Source organism: Artibeus jamaicensis, unplaced genomic scaffold (genome assembly GCF_021234435.1).
Source record: "Artibeus jamaicensis isolate MK-2021 breed Jamaican fruit bat unplaced genomic scaffold, CSHL_Jam_final scaffold_614, whole genome shotgun sequence".
Lineage (NCBI taxonomy): Eukaryota > Metazoa > Chordata > Mammalia > Chiroptera > Phyllostomidae > Artibeus > Artibeus jamaicensis.
In genome coordinates, this window is record NW_026522050.1 from 3919911 (window position 1) to 3936923 (window position 17013).

At 58.9% G+C, this 17013-nt stretch overlaps 1 protein-coding gene across 7 annotated transcripts in view; it reads left to right on the top strand.

The window, feature by feature from the left end:
- Positions 1–17013, top strand: part of SYT7 (synaptotagmin 7) — a 56674-nt gene that overhangs the window by 12420 nt on the left and 27241 nt on the right. For all 7 annotated transcript variants that reach the window (XM_037137746.2, XM_037137749.2, XM_053659223.1 and 4 more), the window contains exons 2-3: positions 11405–11508; positions 15633–15712. In XM_037137746.2, the coding sequence (XP_036993641.2) occupies positions 11405–11508; positions 15633–15712 (184 nt within the window). The remainder of the gene's footprint in view (positions 1–11404; positions 11509–15632; positions 15713–17013) is intronic.

Below are 17013 nucleotides of genomic sequence, written 5' to 3' on the forward strand. Positions count from 1 at the left end.
GGGTCGTAGATGTCACCTTCCCCTCTGACTCCCACTTTTTTCTAGGGAGAGGCTGCGGGCAAGTTTCTTACTTGGGTGGATGTGAGGTAGGGGGCCTCTGCCCTGGGGAAGGGACATTACAGGCCTCCGTATTCATCTTGGTCGGACTGGCCCTGCAGTGGGATGAAACTGCAAGAAGGGAGGAGGAAGCAAGGGGTTTCACCTGGCCCAGGTTGGCCACCTGGGCTCAGTCTTCGATGTGAACTGGGCGGCATGGTGCCCCAAGGCCGCCAGCCACGGCTGGACAGTGTGGAGCATGGGTGTTGGGCAGCACTGCAAGTTCAAAGCTCCAGATTGCCCAGGGAGGGGGGAGGGGAGGTGGGGGCCAGGAAAGTCTGCCACTTCTTCCTCATTCACCCAGTGCCACCACTGGGGACCTTGTGCACTTCTGCTCTGAGTGCAGTACCCACACCGACCTCCAGGAGGTGGCATGCCAAGCTCCCCTTGAGGGAGTGGGATGTGGCACTTACGATGGCAGGGAGGTCCTTTTTATGTCAAGGTGTACTGCTGACTGGGGACCTCACCCCAGGGCCGGTGGGCGGGGAAGGGAGCTCTTAAAGTCGGTTAGTCGCTGAAACCCCACTAGCGGGCTTCAGTTTAAGGCTTATCGGGGAGTAATTGGCGGAGGAAGGTGGGACCACTGTGTTGCAGTCCCGGAAAGGGTTCCAGTCCCTCGGGTCCTGCTCCCCATGGGCCATGCAAAGGACAGTTTGGAGCACGGCCCTGTCCCAGAACTGAGTCTAGTTTCAGCACCGCGGACAGGGGCCTGCGTGCGGTTCAGCACCAGGGACAGAGCTCAGGGCTGCGCGCTCAGTAGCGCTGTCCTACCTGCGATGCAAATGAAATCTTCATCTGGTAGAACGGGCACCTCTGATAGGGAATCTCAGCCAGCCTGTATTTCTAACAAGGCGACTTAGGATCAGAGAACTGCGTTAGTTGCCTGAGGTCACACAGTCATAGTGACATAGTGGGTGGCACAACTGGACTCAGATCCTCAGTGGTCTCCTTCCACCCATGACTCCCGCAGACCAAATTCCCACTTGTTAGCCCCTCCTTCCCAAACATCTCTGGGAGCAGCTTTCCATAACGTTGCATCTCTGAGAGTTCTCGAGCAGACAAAGATTAAGTGTATCTCTGCACCACCGAAACCCCAGGATAATCATCTGAATATTAGGACGCAAGACTCCTAGCCCCTGGGGCTTTCCTCGGGTGGGAGGGTGTCAGAGTGGGACAGGTGACCAGGCCTGTCGAGGAGCCTGTGACTTTGGGAGGTAGGGTCTGGTCACCCACATGAGGAACCCTTCAGTGCTCCGAGACCCTCAAATAAAATATTGCTCACTGTTCTCACCCCAACTTCTTTGCAGCCATATATTATTAATACCAATAAGATGCTGATTTAGGCCAAGGCACAACAATGCATTATTCATAGGATTAACTGGTGGTCAAGGCCTGCACTTAATCATCACACGTCCCTGATCCTGCCCCCACTGCCTGTTCCTGCTGGAGAGGCCCTGCGTCCGAGCCTCTCCTTCCCTGCGCTCCTGCTGCTCTGATGGTTGGGATTATTTTCATGACTGCCCAGGCAGCTCATCAGCCTTGGGATGGGGTAGGTGGGAGGATGGCAGGTTCTGGGCTAACTTCTGGCTGGACACTCTTCAGCTTGGGCTCCCTGCTCAGAGCTGGCACCTGGCCCTGTTCCTCCTGAATGGCTTTGACCCTGATGTCTTCTGGACTCAGTAGATTTCCAGAGTCTGCAGAGGGTCTGTCTCCCTCTCCCCATCTTTTGCGGTTAAAGCCTGATTCCAGATGCACAGTAAACTCTGGGGCACTTTGTAAACTGTGCCGCACTGAGCAAATGTGAACCGTTATTACCCAGGCCAGGCTCCCTGCAGGGAGAGCAGGGGTAGAGAAGGGGTGGCAGGGGCCCTGTAGCTTGCCAGGCCTCGCTCCCCGGTGAGGAGTCCGAGTGCTTGTGGGTCCTGACATGTCCCCATCCAATTTCTTGCTGGAACAGCTCCTGGCCCATCCAGATAATCCTTCATTCGCTGTTTACTCACTTGGCATCTTCTCTGAATCCTAAACTGTCTGCATCCAGCCGGCCTCTGCAGCCCCTGCCAGCACGCTCTCCCTAGCTCACTCACGCATTATCTGTTTTTATTACAGTCAAGGTTGAGGAGGCTTGCTCGTGCTAAGCCCCTATTTTCAGCTACTTGTAACTTTCCGAAACAATTGCCCTCAAGCCTCCCTCTTTCCTCAGCCTCGTTCCCACCCAGGTGAGGCCGGAGGGGTTGTGGACGCCTCTCCCGTTTTCTGAAGGACACTCAGAGAGAGGGCAGTGCGTGGGGGTGGGGCTGAGGCCCAGCTTTCCTGGGAAATGAGTATCTGGCTCTCTTTCCCTTCTTATTCTTTTTTTTTCTTCTACCCGCCCATCTCATTTTCTTTTCTCCTATAGCAAGAAATGAGCTGCCCCCATTCCCAAGGTGGGTGGCTGGGAGCAGGGAGTTTTGGTGTGGAGAGAGGGCAGAGAATTCATCGCGACAGGAGGCTTGGCATTGTGCCTGGCTGTCTGGGGTTCAGAGTTGAGCTCATTGGTTTTCTGTTGCTCTCTCCCGACTGCGCCTTTTTCTAGCTCTGTGTGTGTGTGTGCTGGGTTGGTGGGAGGAAGGGAGGTGGGATGGGCACCACATCTGTGCCCCCCTTCCCATGCCCACATAGCCCTGGGGCTCTCAGGCTCTGCACCTGCAGTGCCCTCCCACCTCCCTTTATTTCCAACTGTTCAGCAGAAAGGCAGTGAGGCCAGGGTTGGACCTCAAACCCTGCAGCCCTCACTCTACTCCATGCCCCTGGGGCTGAGCCCTTTTGAAACAAGTTGCTCCGAGGAGAGCAGGGAGAGAAGGAGGACTCCGGGGGAACACAAGATAAAGAGGGTCAGGGGAAAGGACTTCCACTTCCCAGAGAAACCTGTGACTCCAGCTTTCACTGCTTTCCACCTGGTGCAGGAAATGTTCCTGGTGGAACGTCATCCTGCAGCCACCAAGGGATGGGTCCGGTGGGGTGGGGGGGTAGGTGCTGGGGCAGGATCCGTCCTGGTGCAGAATCAGGTGGGAGGAGGGGGCGTCAGGACGGGACTGTGCTGGCAGACGTGGTCCCTGCCACCTCCGACATCACTCTGCATTATCTCCGAAACAGTGCTGGCACCCGTCAACACAGCAGAGACAGGGCCCTGGGCAAGCCCTCGGGCACCCCACCCTCCTCTTCTGCTCTCTGTCCAGCCACAGGCGCTCCACCTCCAACCTGTTCCTGGGCTCATGAGGGAGGAAGGAGCCTTGGGAAAGTTGTGCCGTGGGGAGGGGGACCTCTGAAATGCTTGGGGAACTTGAGCGCGGCTCTCTGCTAAAATTCTCAGGGAAGTGGGAGCCCTGTCCCCCACTGCTCTTTATTTTGTGTTCACTCTGTGTCTTCTCTTGCTGCTCTCCTGCGACCCACGTGTTTCAAGGCGCAGCTCCAGGGGATGGACCAGAATGAGAGCTGCAGGGTTTGGGGTCTGACAGGTTCAGTCTCTTCTGCTGCGTGCTCTCGGGTAGATAGCTGACCCTTCCGAGCCTCAGTTTGCATCTTTGTAGAATGAGCATAGGAGTATTTCCCTTCAGAGGCGTGCTAAGGACTGTGAACGTGATTCAGTGCTGAGTGTACGGTGGTTACTATGATTAAAGGCGCTTGGGAACGAGACTAAGGCCTGGGATCTGGGGATGCCCAACAGAGGGGAGCAGCCTAGGCTGGGAGGATACGAGGGATGATGGGACAACTTTGGAAGGGCTGTGTACAGGGAGTGTGCCTGTCACAACCTGAGAGTGAAGAGCGAAGTAATTCTGGGGGAAAGAGCCTATGTGCACGGACCACAGCATGGCCTGTAGCTGCCCTGTATTGTGTCCTTGGCTGTGGGCAATGACAGACCCCACACAACAGGGAGACAGGATCTTATCCCATTGGCTCTGTGTCAGGAACAGGACTACCCCCAAGAAAAAGGGGGCGATGGGCAGTTAATTCAAGTTTGGAGAGGTAAGAGACTGCTGTGAGTGTCTGTCATCCAGGAGAGCTTCCTGGAAGAGGTGGGCTTATTGGGGGCCTTGAATAACTTCATGCTTTTGTTCAGCACTTATTTATCCAGCCTCTCCTGTGTCCCAGAACTTGGGCTACAGAGATGAGTGATCTGGGGTCACCCCTCCAGGTGGTCCCAGTGGGGGAACTAATTATTAATTAACCCAAGGAAGAATCGCCATAGTGACTGGGGAAGCATAAGAAAATATGGGAGGGCATGAAGGCCGTCCCTGTCTGGGGACCTTGAGGGTAGAGAATAGAAGGAAGGGCAGTGCAGGCTGAGGGAGGGGTGAATGCCAAGCCTCAGGTGTGAAGGAAGGAGAGCAGCTGGGTGTGGCCAGGTGGTGCGGGGTAGCCTATTACAGAACGTCACATCCTTCAGCTCCGAGAATGCCGGCACAGCCGAGGTGAAGGACAGGCTCAGGTGGCCTGAGTTCTCCAGGCTGTTCCTTCCTCTGTGAAACAGGAGCAGTAATGGCGCAAGGCTGTGCAGATGGCAGAAGACGGTGCCCACAAACCCCCTGGTACAAAAGGCATGTGCTCGATTAGTGCGAACTGCTCTTTGATCCTGACAGGACCCCAGCAGCAGAGGTCAGGGCTTCTTGTCATCACTTAAAAGTAAAGCACTTGGACCCAGAGCAGGCCATTCCAGGGTCACTGGCCAGGGCCAGCGGTGGGACTGGAACCCTGGTCATCTGCCTCCAAGTCTGCTTTTTGTCCCACTGCTCTGCCTCCGAAGGACAGACAGAATTTGAGTAGACCGATAATGGGCCTAGGGAGAAAACTTCAGGTTAGAGGAAGTGCCTGAGTACCCAGACCCCCCATGGACGGCAGAGTGGTCTGGGCATCTGCTCATGGCCATAACCATGCATGTGTGTGTATGCGTGTGAGCATGGGTGTTTGTGCAAGGAGTGAGTCTCTGTGGCTCAGGTGGGTATGCATGTATGCATGGGTGTCTGTGCATGTGTATGTGTGTCAGCATGGGTGTTTGTACCAAGGGTGTCTCCATGACGTGTGCACACGTGTGTGAGTGTGCAAGAGAGAGAGAGCCATGGGTGTCCGTGTCTGTGGACTATGCGTGTGCAACTGCTCCCCCTCTAGACCCCCTCGCACTCCCTTGGGAGGCTGCTGAGCTTGCCCAGAGAAGTCCTCTCCCTCTCCAGCAGCTCCCCGGGGCATCCCAGCAGCCAGCAGGCCCGTTTGATTCTGTTCATCTATAAATCATGGCTTGCTGAGGAGATGAGAAAAGATTGGGAGTGGGGGCAGGTCCCTGCCAAGGGACAGGGTCAGGTCTTCAGTCCACACCTGAAACCCAGCTTGGCTTCCAGACGTCACCCCCACCCCCACCCCCTGTGCCCCAGCCCTTCCCACTCCTTGCCATCGCCATTCACAGATGCCTGCTCTTGTCAAGCCCTGGCCCAGGTCCTGAGTCAGGGGCTGGGCTGGGGCGGGGCATAGAATTGAGGAAGACGTGACCCCTGGCCTCTGCTGCCCTGCAGGGGAAATAGATAAGTATCCAGTTCAGTATTTCATTCAACAGTCATTGCCTGCCAGCTCCATGTCCCCAGTGTCTCACACTGAGCAAGACGTGGTGATGCTATGATAATAGCTGGCACGTATTGCCTGCTCATTCTGCGTCAGCCACTGTGCTAAGCACATTACGTAGGCTAATTTCCTTAAACCTCACCGTAGTTCTCTGAGGCCTGTACTATTATTAGTCCCCGTTTACAGGTGGGGGAAACCCAGGCACACAGAGATTTGGTCACATGGCCTGACAGAAAAAGAGCCAAAATTTGAGCCCAGAGAGGCTGGCTCCAGAGCCCTGTCACTGCACCCTCAAAGAAGGGCAGGCATGGTGTGACAGGAGCTCAGGGGCAGGAGAAGTTAACTTCTACTGGGGAGATTATGGAAGGCTTCCTGGAGGAGGTGCTTTTCACCTGGGTCTAGAAAAATCAGGAATTGTCGGGCAAAGGTGGGCATGAGGGAAAAAGGAAGGAGTCCTGGTGTGTGTGGAAAAGAGAGGCTCTCAAACTCTGTCCTGCAGCCTCTCCCGCCTCTTCTCTCCCATCTCACTTGGGTGGTGAGTGAGATAACACATACAAGCATCGAACATTCACCAGATATTTACTGAATGTCTCCTGTAGGTCCGCCTGTCACGGAGGATCCTGGAATAAGCAAAGCAGATATAGCCGCTGCCTTCCTGGACCCTGTAGACTGGTACACAGTAGATGCTTAATAAATGGTAGCCTCTATTATTAGCATTATTCCTAGAGGCCTCCTCATTCATTCTTTCAGCAAGCATTTATTGAGCACCTTCTATATGCTCAGCTCTGTCCTGGGTGCTGGGAAGACAGTGGTGGCCAGGAGCACCGGCGCAGTAGAGGGAGACTGTGTGAGCATCTTGTCCACCCTCAGAGGCCAGCCACCTCCTGGAGCTTTACCCTGAGAGCCCCTTGGGGAGCGGCATGGTCAGGCTTTGCCCACACGGCCTGGCCAAGCCTACAGGACTCTGTTAGATGACCATTCGTCAGCTGGCATGTCCCCCACAGGCCCGGGTGCAGGGGCGGCCACGTGCCCGAGCTCACATGTCACTCCCACGACAGCCCTGGGCTGGGACCCAGGAGGCCTGGTTCTCCTTGCTCCCAGCTCACCTTGCCTCCCGGGTCTCCCCATGTCATCTGTCTGCCCTTGTCTGCGTCTCAACCCCTGGGACCCAGGATGTCTCCTCTGCCCAAGGAGAGGTCGTGGAGCTCAGCTCTGTCCAAAGGCTGACGAGGGCTGCAATATTTTCTTTCCCCGAATATGAATATGCTGACGCTAAGGGGACTTGAAACCATGTGTGTCATCGGAGAAAGGGTTCAGAAGGGCTGGGGCAGCTTTGCCTGGAGAAGACTGGAAGGGGACATGAGAGCTGTCGGCAAGGATTTGGAGGCCTGTCGAGTAGCAGAGGGAGCCTACTTGTTCCCAGCAGCTCCAGAGGGCAAGCTTAGGGCCTCGAGGGAAAGTTCTAGAGAGACGGATTCAGCGCAGCACAAGGCAGAGTGGCCCACCCCTAACAGTGCCGCCCATGGAGGGCCTGACTCCCACAGAAGCAGCTTCCTGTCACCAGTAGGGCCAGCTGGGGGTTTGTGCACTGGTGGGACCTGACCTGTGACTTCCGAGGTCCCTCCCAGCCTGAGACAATGGCTCCATGCTCTGGGAATAGTGTCACTCTGACTGGCAGGTGAGATCGCGCTCATTCCCCTCGATGGCAACATCGCGCGTTGGCCCAGCGCGTCCTGTCGCCTGTATTCACAGCATCAGTGCAGTTCGCAGCGGCGTGTGTTTCACTGGGCTTCACGTGCCGTCCCTGGGATGCTAGGGCACCTGCGGGAGGGGTCGGCTGCCTGAGAGACGATGGCACCCTCCACCGCTGCAGTGGACCTCAGGGCCGCTGACCCCAGCAGAGGGGCTCAGCATTCTGAACAGCACAGCCTTTTTTCCAATAGTCTACAAAAGCCCTGCATGTGAAACAGGGAAATGATGCTGCTTCGGTTGAAGAGGACTGGTGGGACCATAGCCTCATCTGCTCAGCATCCACCCCCGTATCGCTTGAGAAATTGCTGGGAACCCTGAGCGTTCTCCAGAGCGCACAAAGCAAAGCGCATAGCTCTGAGCCAGACTGCCTGGGTTGGAACTCTGGCTCTGCCAAATGACCTTGGATGAGGTAACTTGGCCCCTCTGAGCCTCAGCTTCCCGGTCTGTAAAATGGGGATACTCGTAGTGCTTACTTCAGTTGTTGTGAGTAACACGGAAGGGTCAGCTCCGGCACAGATGAGGGCACTGGTCTCTGAGAAGATGAGGGCCTTGCCCACGGCCACGCAGCGGGCAGAGGCCAGAAGGGGGCCGCAGCCCGGTTCTCCAAGACATCAGGCGTGGTGCTCATTCTGCATGCCGTGAAACGCTAATTACGTACATGGAAGTCTCCTGGGTCTCTGAGGACCAGTCAGAGGGTGCCCCCAGCTTCTGGGAGTGAAAGGCTCTGTCCTCAGGGCCTCTCCAGCTTATAGCAGAGGTGGAGGGGCAGCTTTTGAAAAGGATCTTGTTTGGCAAAGAGAGTAGGGAACTCCTGGGGGGTGACCCCTTAGAGAACTGCCCTGTGACTAAGAGGAGTGTGTGTGTGTGTGTGTGTGTGTGTGGGTGTGTGTGTGTGTGTGGAGAAGCCCACCCAGAGTGCAGCCTCCCATCACCCCAACACAGCTACCAGGTCATGAGCTCGCCAACCCCTCTGAGTCTGTCCCTCCCCTGCTCACACACCTTCCATGGGGCCTGTGCCAGACAAACACAACAAGCCCTTCCCGTCAGGCCCTACTCCCATCACCAGCCCGGCCTCCACACTTCACTCCCCATGACCTGGTCCAGCTCCTCAGACAGTGGGCCCGGCCCTCCTCACCGCCTCCTTGCCTCTCCTCTCGCTGCTCCCTCTGCTCGGATGGCCTACCTCACCTCCCCCACCCCCAGACCACACCCAATACCACCTCCCCCGGGGAGCCTTCCCAGGCAGCTCCCTGGTCCAGCAAGCGCATCTTCGTTTGTGCTCCCAGAGCCCGCTGTTTGCGCCTGAGACAGAACCAGCACCACCGACCCTCGTGGCCAGCCCGGCCCAGTGAGTGCTGACGACAGCCCCGCGGGTTAGGTGCCAGTTTCACCTTCACTTCAGGGAGGAGAAGACGGAGACATGGTGGTTAAGACGCTCGTCCAAGGCCACATAGCTACTGAGAGGCAGAGGCTTGTCAACTGTGATCGAAAAATAAACTTAAAAGAATATAAATAAATGTTAAGCCCTGGCTGGTGTAGCTCAGTGGATTGAGCGCAGGCCTGTGAACTAAGGGATCACAGTTCGATTCCCGGTCAGGGCACATGCCTGGGTTGTAGGCCAGTTCCCAGAGGGGGACACATGAGAGGCAACCATACAGAAAAAAAAAAAGAATATAAATGTTTAAAAGTGATTTTTGAAAAAGAGGCAGAGGCTGTCCTCACACTTGGGCTTTTCCCTCTTGCACAGCATCCGGCAGGAGTGAGGCTGTGCAGTGTGGTTGGTGGGGTGATAAGTGGGCATGATAATTTATCCTTTCAATTTGAACACTTGACCTAAAATGTGTCCTGTGGTGTGCTTGAGAGTGACATTGTTATGTTACAGAATGACATGCTTATGCTTTTGTAATAAAAGATTTTGTAAAACAAAACGAAACCAAAAAAGGGGTGTTATTGTGCCGGACCCTGTACTTGGAGCCCGGAGTCCCGGGCTGGTGTCCTGCCGCTCACTGGTTCCGGGCACCAGACCTGCTGAGGGCTGATTGGCTGGATTCTTGCCTGTCTCCAGGGCTTCACGGTAGATTCTCAATAGATACTGGTTGCAGAAAGCTCAACTCAAGAATGGAATTTACTGTTCTCAACCAAGAGAGGTGTGGGGTCAGCTGCTGCCCCAAACCTCCCCCTCCCCCAGACCCTTCCAGAGGGGCAGGGGCAGTTCCTGTGGACAGCGCAGGGAGAAGTGCTGGCCCCTTTCCCAAAAGACAAACTTGCCCGTCTTCTTACCACAGCCTTGAGTCTTGGGGCCCTGGCGACATACCCTGTGGAGTTCTGGCCATAACTAACCCCACTCGTCCCACACCCCCCACCCCTGCCCGGAGCCTGGAGTTTGAAGATGGAGGCCTCCCCTTCGGCCTGAGAACCTTGGCAAATTCATTCCTCTGCTTGGGAAGGGAAGGGCAGGCCCAGCTCTTTGATGTCTGCAGGTTGTCCAGGTCAGAAGTCCTGGGTACAGGAGCTTCCTGGGGGCTGAGGCTGTAGACTCAGGACAAGAGGAGATTCCGTTGTCTTGACAGGGAGGTAGATGGGGGATAGATCGGGATGGCCTTTTCCCACCACTGGGAGGCTCTGGAAATCGGGAAGGGAGGGGGTGCCCAAGCAGGATTCTGGGGAGAGTGCACAGTGAACCAGGTGCCCAGGGCACTGGAGTGGTGATGGGAGGGAGCCCTGAGGGCCCTGAGAGCTGGGGGTGACCCCGGGCCCTCCTTCTGGGGCCCCACAGCCACGCAAGAGAGAGACTGAAGCCAGAAAGCTAAAACCACAGGAACCAGGACCAGACAGCTATTGTCAACTCTTAATTACCATCATCACTGGCACCGAAAAGCCCACGCAGGCTCCTCTGTAAATAAACAGCATCTCCTTGACTCTAGCACGCATCCTGCTGCACACATGTTTACAGAGAGCACGCGTGGTCCGTGCCGTGCTCGCTAGACTCCCCCACATGGTCGTTTTTGGTCAGGTCGCGCCTTCCGTATGTTCCGTTCGGGCTCATGTTTACAACCACCTGTGAGAAGGCGGGGAGGAGGTTCGCTTCGCACGGCAGGGGAGAAAACTGCTTGTGAGACGCGTCCAAAGCCACACAGCCAGCAGGAGGCAGGGTCTGCACAGAAATGTGGACCCTCCTCCAGGGCAGATCCATGAAGATCTCCCTTCCTGGAGTACAGGACCCCTGGGCTCTTGGAATGGAAGCTGCTCACAGGGTGGCCCCTGTGAGCATTTAGGAGATCACATCACGTGCCCAGGGACTGGGGTGGGGAGGGCGGAGTGTGCGGAGGCCAGCTGGGTGCACCTCCAGCCCAAGGAAAGCTGGGCTGAAAGGGGGAAAGGGCTGATCAGAGGGAGCCAGAGGTTTCCTCTTTCACTCTGTATGTGGCTGCTGAGTCTTGTCCAGACACTTAGGAGGGTCTGTGAGTGCCCATAGCACAGATGTCCTCAGAGGAATTGCAAGAGCTAATAAGAACCCTTTGGGCACATTCAGCTTGAGTTGTGGCTCAGAGCACGGGGTGGGGTGGGGGTGTGGAAAGAGTGCTGAGTGCGAAGGCCTGGTGGAAGCAGTTGCCCTGGCAGAGGGGTGGGAAGAACCTGCGAGGCCGGGCTGAGCTAGGGGCACTGGCTTCTGCATTCAAGACGTCAAGTTTAGGGCATGGGAGGGATCCTGTGGGCTCACACAGGGCCCATGCAGGGAGAGAGCAGGGGAGATCCCCCCACTTTACAGATGAGGAAACTGAGGCACAGAGAGGGGAGGAATCTTCCCAGGGTCAGCCAGTCAGGCAGAGCTTCTAGTAGACCTTGGGGCCCAGAGCTCCCAGTGTGGGGACCAGATGGAAGGGTAGGGTGCTTGTTCTAGGGGCCCTGGGCTGAGACAGGGTGGCTGACCCTGGCCAGTGAGGGTCTGACCTGTCCATGTCCTCTCCAGGGGCGCCCACCCGCGATGTCCTGCTGGTTTCTGCCATCATCACCGTCAGCCTTAGCGTCACAGTCATCCTCTGCGGCCTCTGCCACTGGTGTCAGCGCAAACTGGTGAGGCTCCTGAGGGCCCTGCATCCCCCGCCCCCAATTACAGGTTCGCGAATGCTCTCAAGGGCGCCTGCAGACCAGGCACCTTCCCACACCGGCAGGCACCCTCCAGAAATTCACACCGCACGTGCGCACTACGTTCGCCTGGGTGTTGGCCCTGTATCTCTGTGTGCACACCTAGGGACATTCGTGGGTAGACGTGGGTCTCCGGAGCCTTCTCACGTGCCCAACCCCACGCACATGTGCCCACCTCCCGCCGCAAGAGCCGCAAGCACACCCGTGCAGACCGAGAATCCAAACGCCCCTCCACTTGCACCCCTCCCCCAGGGCAGGGCGTGGCCAAGCCGGGTAACCGGGCCAATGACGCGACTGCGCCCACCCCGCCCCGCCAGTAGTGCCTGAATATTCATCCTGATTCTCCCGGTTTGTACAAGCACAAACGGTTTCTTTTCATTTTTAAAGAGGCCCGAGGAATTAACAAGCAGTATTAGGTCCTCAATAAGTAATGAGACCGTCAGGAGGGACATTCATCACCGGGGGGCGCCGGGAGGGGGAGCTGGGCTGAGCCGCCCTGCCGCAGCCCGCAGCTCCTGGAGGGCGGCGGCCCCATGAGACCCTGGACGCATTCCCCGCCCTGCCGCCCCAGCCCAGAAGTGCGGTGGGGACTTTGGGGAGATGCATGGGGACAGGTGGGCCGGGAGGCGTCCCGTGTGTGGGACCTGCCCGGGGTTAGGCGTAGAAGGGTCCGTGGGAACCCCACTCTTTCCCAGCCCAGCCACAGAGGGGCCTTAAGGACAAGGAGGGAGGGCCGTGGCTGTGGACACTGTGTGTGGGGGGCTTCATGCCCCACTCCTATGAAGAAGGAGCAGATACCCCCCCAGCACGCTTCCTTCAGGAAGGGCAAACTCAGGAGTCGGCACGTGACTCTGTCCGGAGACACAGCGTCCCAGGTTCCTTCCTGTGGGGAGCAGCCTCAGAGACGCCAGCCCTGCCCTGCCCTGCGGAGGAGTCTGTGAGTGTTTGCAGGACCCGGCTGCTCCCTGCCTGCAGGTGGGGCCAGGCCGGCGCCCTGCATTGTTCCTGGATCTCCTGTGGCTGTGACTGGCTCAGAATTTCAGGGGAGGGGGACTCGGCCTCGTGCCTGTGGACGCAAGTGTCCTCGGAGGCTGTGGGAGTGTCCGGTCGGGCCCATCGGGCTGTCTGAGAGCACTGGGGGGCAGGTGAAGGGGCGTGAGCCGGTGCTGCTGGTGACCTGGAGTGGGGGGTCTTCGTGCTGAGTGTGTCGCCTTCGAGGGCACCGGTCAGGAGTGTGTGTTTGCCCCTCCTGCCCGGTGAGATGTGGACGGCCTCATCAGATCCGTGAGCGGGCCGATGCGCCGGTCCGTCCCATTGTCCAGCTTCCCCTGGTCAGTGCTTCAGCGTGCGTGTGGGTGTGCATGCGTGTGTCCGTAGCGGGGGCCTCGCCCCACCCCCACTCACCTGGGGACAGGATGGCAAAGAGAACAGCTTTGGTAGCAGGTGGGCAGCTGAGATTGGAACCGCCCCTGGCCTCAGCCCCTCCCCCCAGCCTGAGCAGCTTCCCCAGGGGTCCAGACCACGCTCTGCCCTTTTTTGGACTTGCTCCTCCCAAGCCCTCAGCCCTGCTACCACCCCTCCCTTCCCCTGCCGCCCGCCCCCCATGGCGGAAGCAGGGAGCTTTTTGCCCAGACTGTGTCCATGCTGCACGGAAGGGGCGTTAAAGGGCCCCACACAGTCTCTGGGCTCTCCTTGCCCGCCTGTCCCCTCGGCAGCAGTGACGTGGTGCCCTGACAGCCCGGATCCCATTTCCAAACATTAATAACTTCCTTAATCTCCAGCTGGCTTTTTCCAGATCAGCCTCCAGCCCCCTCCCTGCCCAGCAGGCTGGCGGCACAGGCTCCCTTGCAGCCACCTGACATCTGCCGGACCCGCCTGGGGTGCCTGTCCTCGCCCCATGAACTTCCCCCAGCCCCCCAAATCAAGTTCTGTTTCGATTCCTGCCCCTCATAGCACCCCAGCTCCTGCTGCAGTGATACTGGTAACCTGAGGGGAAGGTTCTCTGACCCCTAGGAGAAGGAGGAGCAGCTGTGCGTGAGCTGGGGGCCAGCCCACCCCAGCCATGCTCGGCCTCGGGGAAGGACAGCCGATCAGCCTTAGAAGAGGGTGCTGGGGCTAGTTCCCTGCCAAGACCAGGAAGAAAGAGGAAGGAAGCTGAGGGGTGGGGTTGGAGGCCCTCGACAGGGCCCCACACTGCCCGAAATGCTAGAGAACACTGGAGGTGGGGCTCCTGTCTGAGGGTCACCTCAAGAAGGGCCTTTGGCCACTTCTCGAGCCATGGAGGAGCTGTAGGCTCTGACCACCCCAGATGGAACTAAGAATTGTTTGGGATTTAAACTTCTGGGTAATAATGGGCGGGATCACAGATGCAGCTGAGGAAGGGCCGCTTTTGTGGACCCAGAAGCTTCAGCAGCTCTGTGTTTTAACCCTTAAAGCTCTGGCTGAGAGGCAGCAGCCTCAGGGCTTGGACCAGCTTCCATGGGATGGTTTTGGGAACTGCTGGGCACCTGCTTCTGCACCAAGTACCAGAGGCCACACGGCCCCCATCCTTGGAGGTGATGCCTCCCCAGGTGTGGGGGTGAAGTAAATAAGGAGTGAAAGAATAATATCTGTGACGAGAGGCTTGAAGCGTGAGGGCCCCGGGGCTCGTCCCGTGACGCCACGCCATTTCTGAGAGGAGGCGAGGCGGCCAGAGAGGGCTGGGGACTTAGCCAGGGTGACCAGGGAATGCGGGGCTCTGCCCAGACCAGGATCCTGGTGCCCCTGGGACTTAGGGGTGCCGAAGGTGGAATGAGGACTCACCCTGACTCCACACACACCCCCTCCAGGGAGCTCCTCTGCCACTGCCCCAGGCAGGCGGTGAGGAGCGGTCACTACCCCACTGTCCCGTGCCCGGGAAGGGGCTGCTGCTGGCAGCAGCCCAGGGAGCACGGCCGTGCGGCCTTTATTTTGCTCTGGGGAGAATGGAATAACTGACTGTTGTGGCCGTGGTGTTGATGCCTGCGACTGGGTGTGAGGGAATGTGTGTGCCCGCACACATGTGCACGCATGTGTGTATGTGTGTGTCCCCGCTGAGCCAGGACCGGCCAGCGCCCGGCAGGAGAACGGTCAGTGGGGGCAGCCCAGTCCCTGCACAAACCCTGTTCCCCCGCCACCCACACCAGCCACAGGCTGGGCCCGGGCCTGTGGCCCATGGGGGCACTGAGGATGCTTGGTGGCAGCCAGGAATGTTAATGGTGCCAGGCTCTGCATGAGCTAAATTTAGAAACCCAAACCAAGAAGGTGAATGGTGCTCACCTTCCGGGCAGCGGGCCCAGTCACCGCTGCAGCCCGGGCCCTTCTTCCTGCCAGGGCCCTGGCATGCCCACCCTACTCTGCCCTGCCCCTCCCTCCGCCCCCCCCAGGGGGCTGTCCCTGGCCTCAGAGCCAGTGGGTGGCCTGTCTTCCTAAGGCTGCCTTCTCACGAGGGAAAGTGCTCAGGCCCTGCCCTGCCTCCCAGCCCCAGGGCGTGAGGACCCCAGGGAGCCCCAGGCAGTGGGGGACACAGCCTGGGTAGGACTGAGCACAGGTCCTCTACCCACCCCCGTGGCTCACGTCACTGGCGGCCACTGGCCGCTGCCAACCTTGCCCCGCAGGACGCCACCCCCACCATCTGGGGGCAGTGACATGGCCAGTGTGACGTGGCCAGAGTGACGTGGCCAGGTGCCTGAGAGCCATCTGTCTGTGGCAGAGGGAGATATGTTTCTGGGAGTCTGGCCAGGGCCCCAGGAGACAGAAGGACAGGAGAGGCCCCATTCCTGGGGTCGGGGATGGAGTGCAGGTGGGGGGGGCGGGGGCAGGTCTTTGGGCCTCATGACGCCCAGAAGCTGCCAACTCAAGAGCCTGCATCAGTGGAGCTGACACCCTCAGAGTGACAGCATCACACCGCGGTCCCTGACCTTGTGGCCCAGGCGGGGCCCCAGTCTGCTCCCCTTCCCCTGGGGCAGCCCTTCCTGGGGAGGCAGGAAGGGCACAGCCCCTGTGCCGAAAGTGACGTGGGGCTCTCTCCGTAGGGCACACGCTACAAGAGCTCCTTGGAGACGGTGGGCACGCCAGACTCAGGGCGCGGGCGCAGTGAGAAGAAGGCCATCAAGTAGGTGCCAGCCTTGGAGTTTGGGGCGGGGTGTGCAGGCGGCCCAGGTGGGAGGAGCCCTGCCCCTCCCCAGATCTGGCCACACACACACACACCTCGTGCCCTGCTCTCTCCCGACCCTGAACCCGCCCTGCACCCCAGGGTGGCTCCAGGGCTCCACCTTCTCTGCCGGTGCCCCCAGGCCCTCACAATGCTCCAGGGCCCGCAACCCTGTTTTCTGGCCGCTCTCCCGGTACGGCTTGCCCCCTCTCTCGACCCTGGTTGCTGGTTCCTCCATCCCACCCGCACATCACACACACCATGCCTACCCCCCGCCCAGCTCCCCTGCTCTTTTCTCAGACCCCATCAGTGTTCTCAGGGTGACCTGGAGGGTGCAGCCCAGTGCTGGGCCGCTCCAGGAAGCTGGTAAGGGGGAAACTCTCCCCTGCCCCGTCCCCGCTGAAAGTCCCACTGCCTCTGAGTTGCCTGGGTTTCCCGTGTTGTTCAAAGAGGCCTTTCGAGTAAGCGGGTCTGCCTTCCACTTGGACCACTTGGGCTAGCCCACTGCTGGGGGTTGCTGGGGGAAATCCACAGAAGCCTCCCTACCCCACACTGGGAATGGGGGGGCTCTCTCTAGAGGGCTCTGTGCCCTCTGGCCAATGGCCCGGGCCCCTTCCCCTGCTGTGCCCAGGCCCTTGCTGGGTGACTGTCAGGCCAAGGTAGGGCCAAGGGCCCCTCCATCTGAGCCCACCAGCTAAAGGGCAAGCACCCCCGGCCTGCCCCGGCCCCCCTTCCGCCCCCTTCCTTAGTCCTCCCTTCCCTTCCCTTGTCCATCTTTCTCCTCGCCTCTCTTCCTCCTCCCCTTCCTCCTCTCCCCTGCTCCTAGGGAGTCCCTCTGTGCCCCTCCTCACCCCCTCCCCTCTTTTCATCTCTTGCTCTGACCCCGTTTGGGGCCTTCACAGAAGCTGCCAGTGTGTGTCTGTGGGGGGCGGGTTAGTGGAGGGGCGGGCCAGGCCAAGGCTGGGGCGGGGAGGAGGCTCTGGAGGAGGCCGCGGGAAGCCTTTGAAGCCGGGTCTGGTTGCACGCCCTCCAGTCTTCAAAGCCAGAGCTGGCAGGTCTCCGGGGGCTGTTGCAGAGCCCGGCTCCAGGCTTTCTGAAGGCAGACACGCCCTGTGAGAAGAGCCGGGTAACAGCCCAGCACCTGTGCCTCCTTCAAGGCAGGCCTCTGAGTTTGCAGCCATGGCCTGGGAGGTGGGAGGGGGGAGGGGGGACCTGGCTCTGCCAGGGGAACATCACCTTCCTGGACAGGGGAGTGTGTGGCA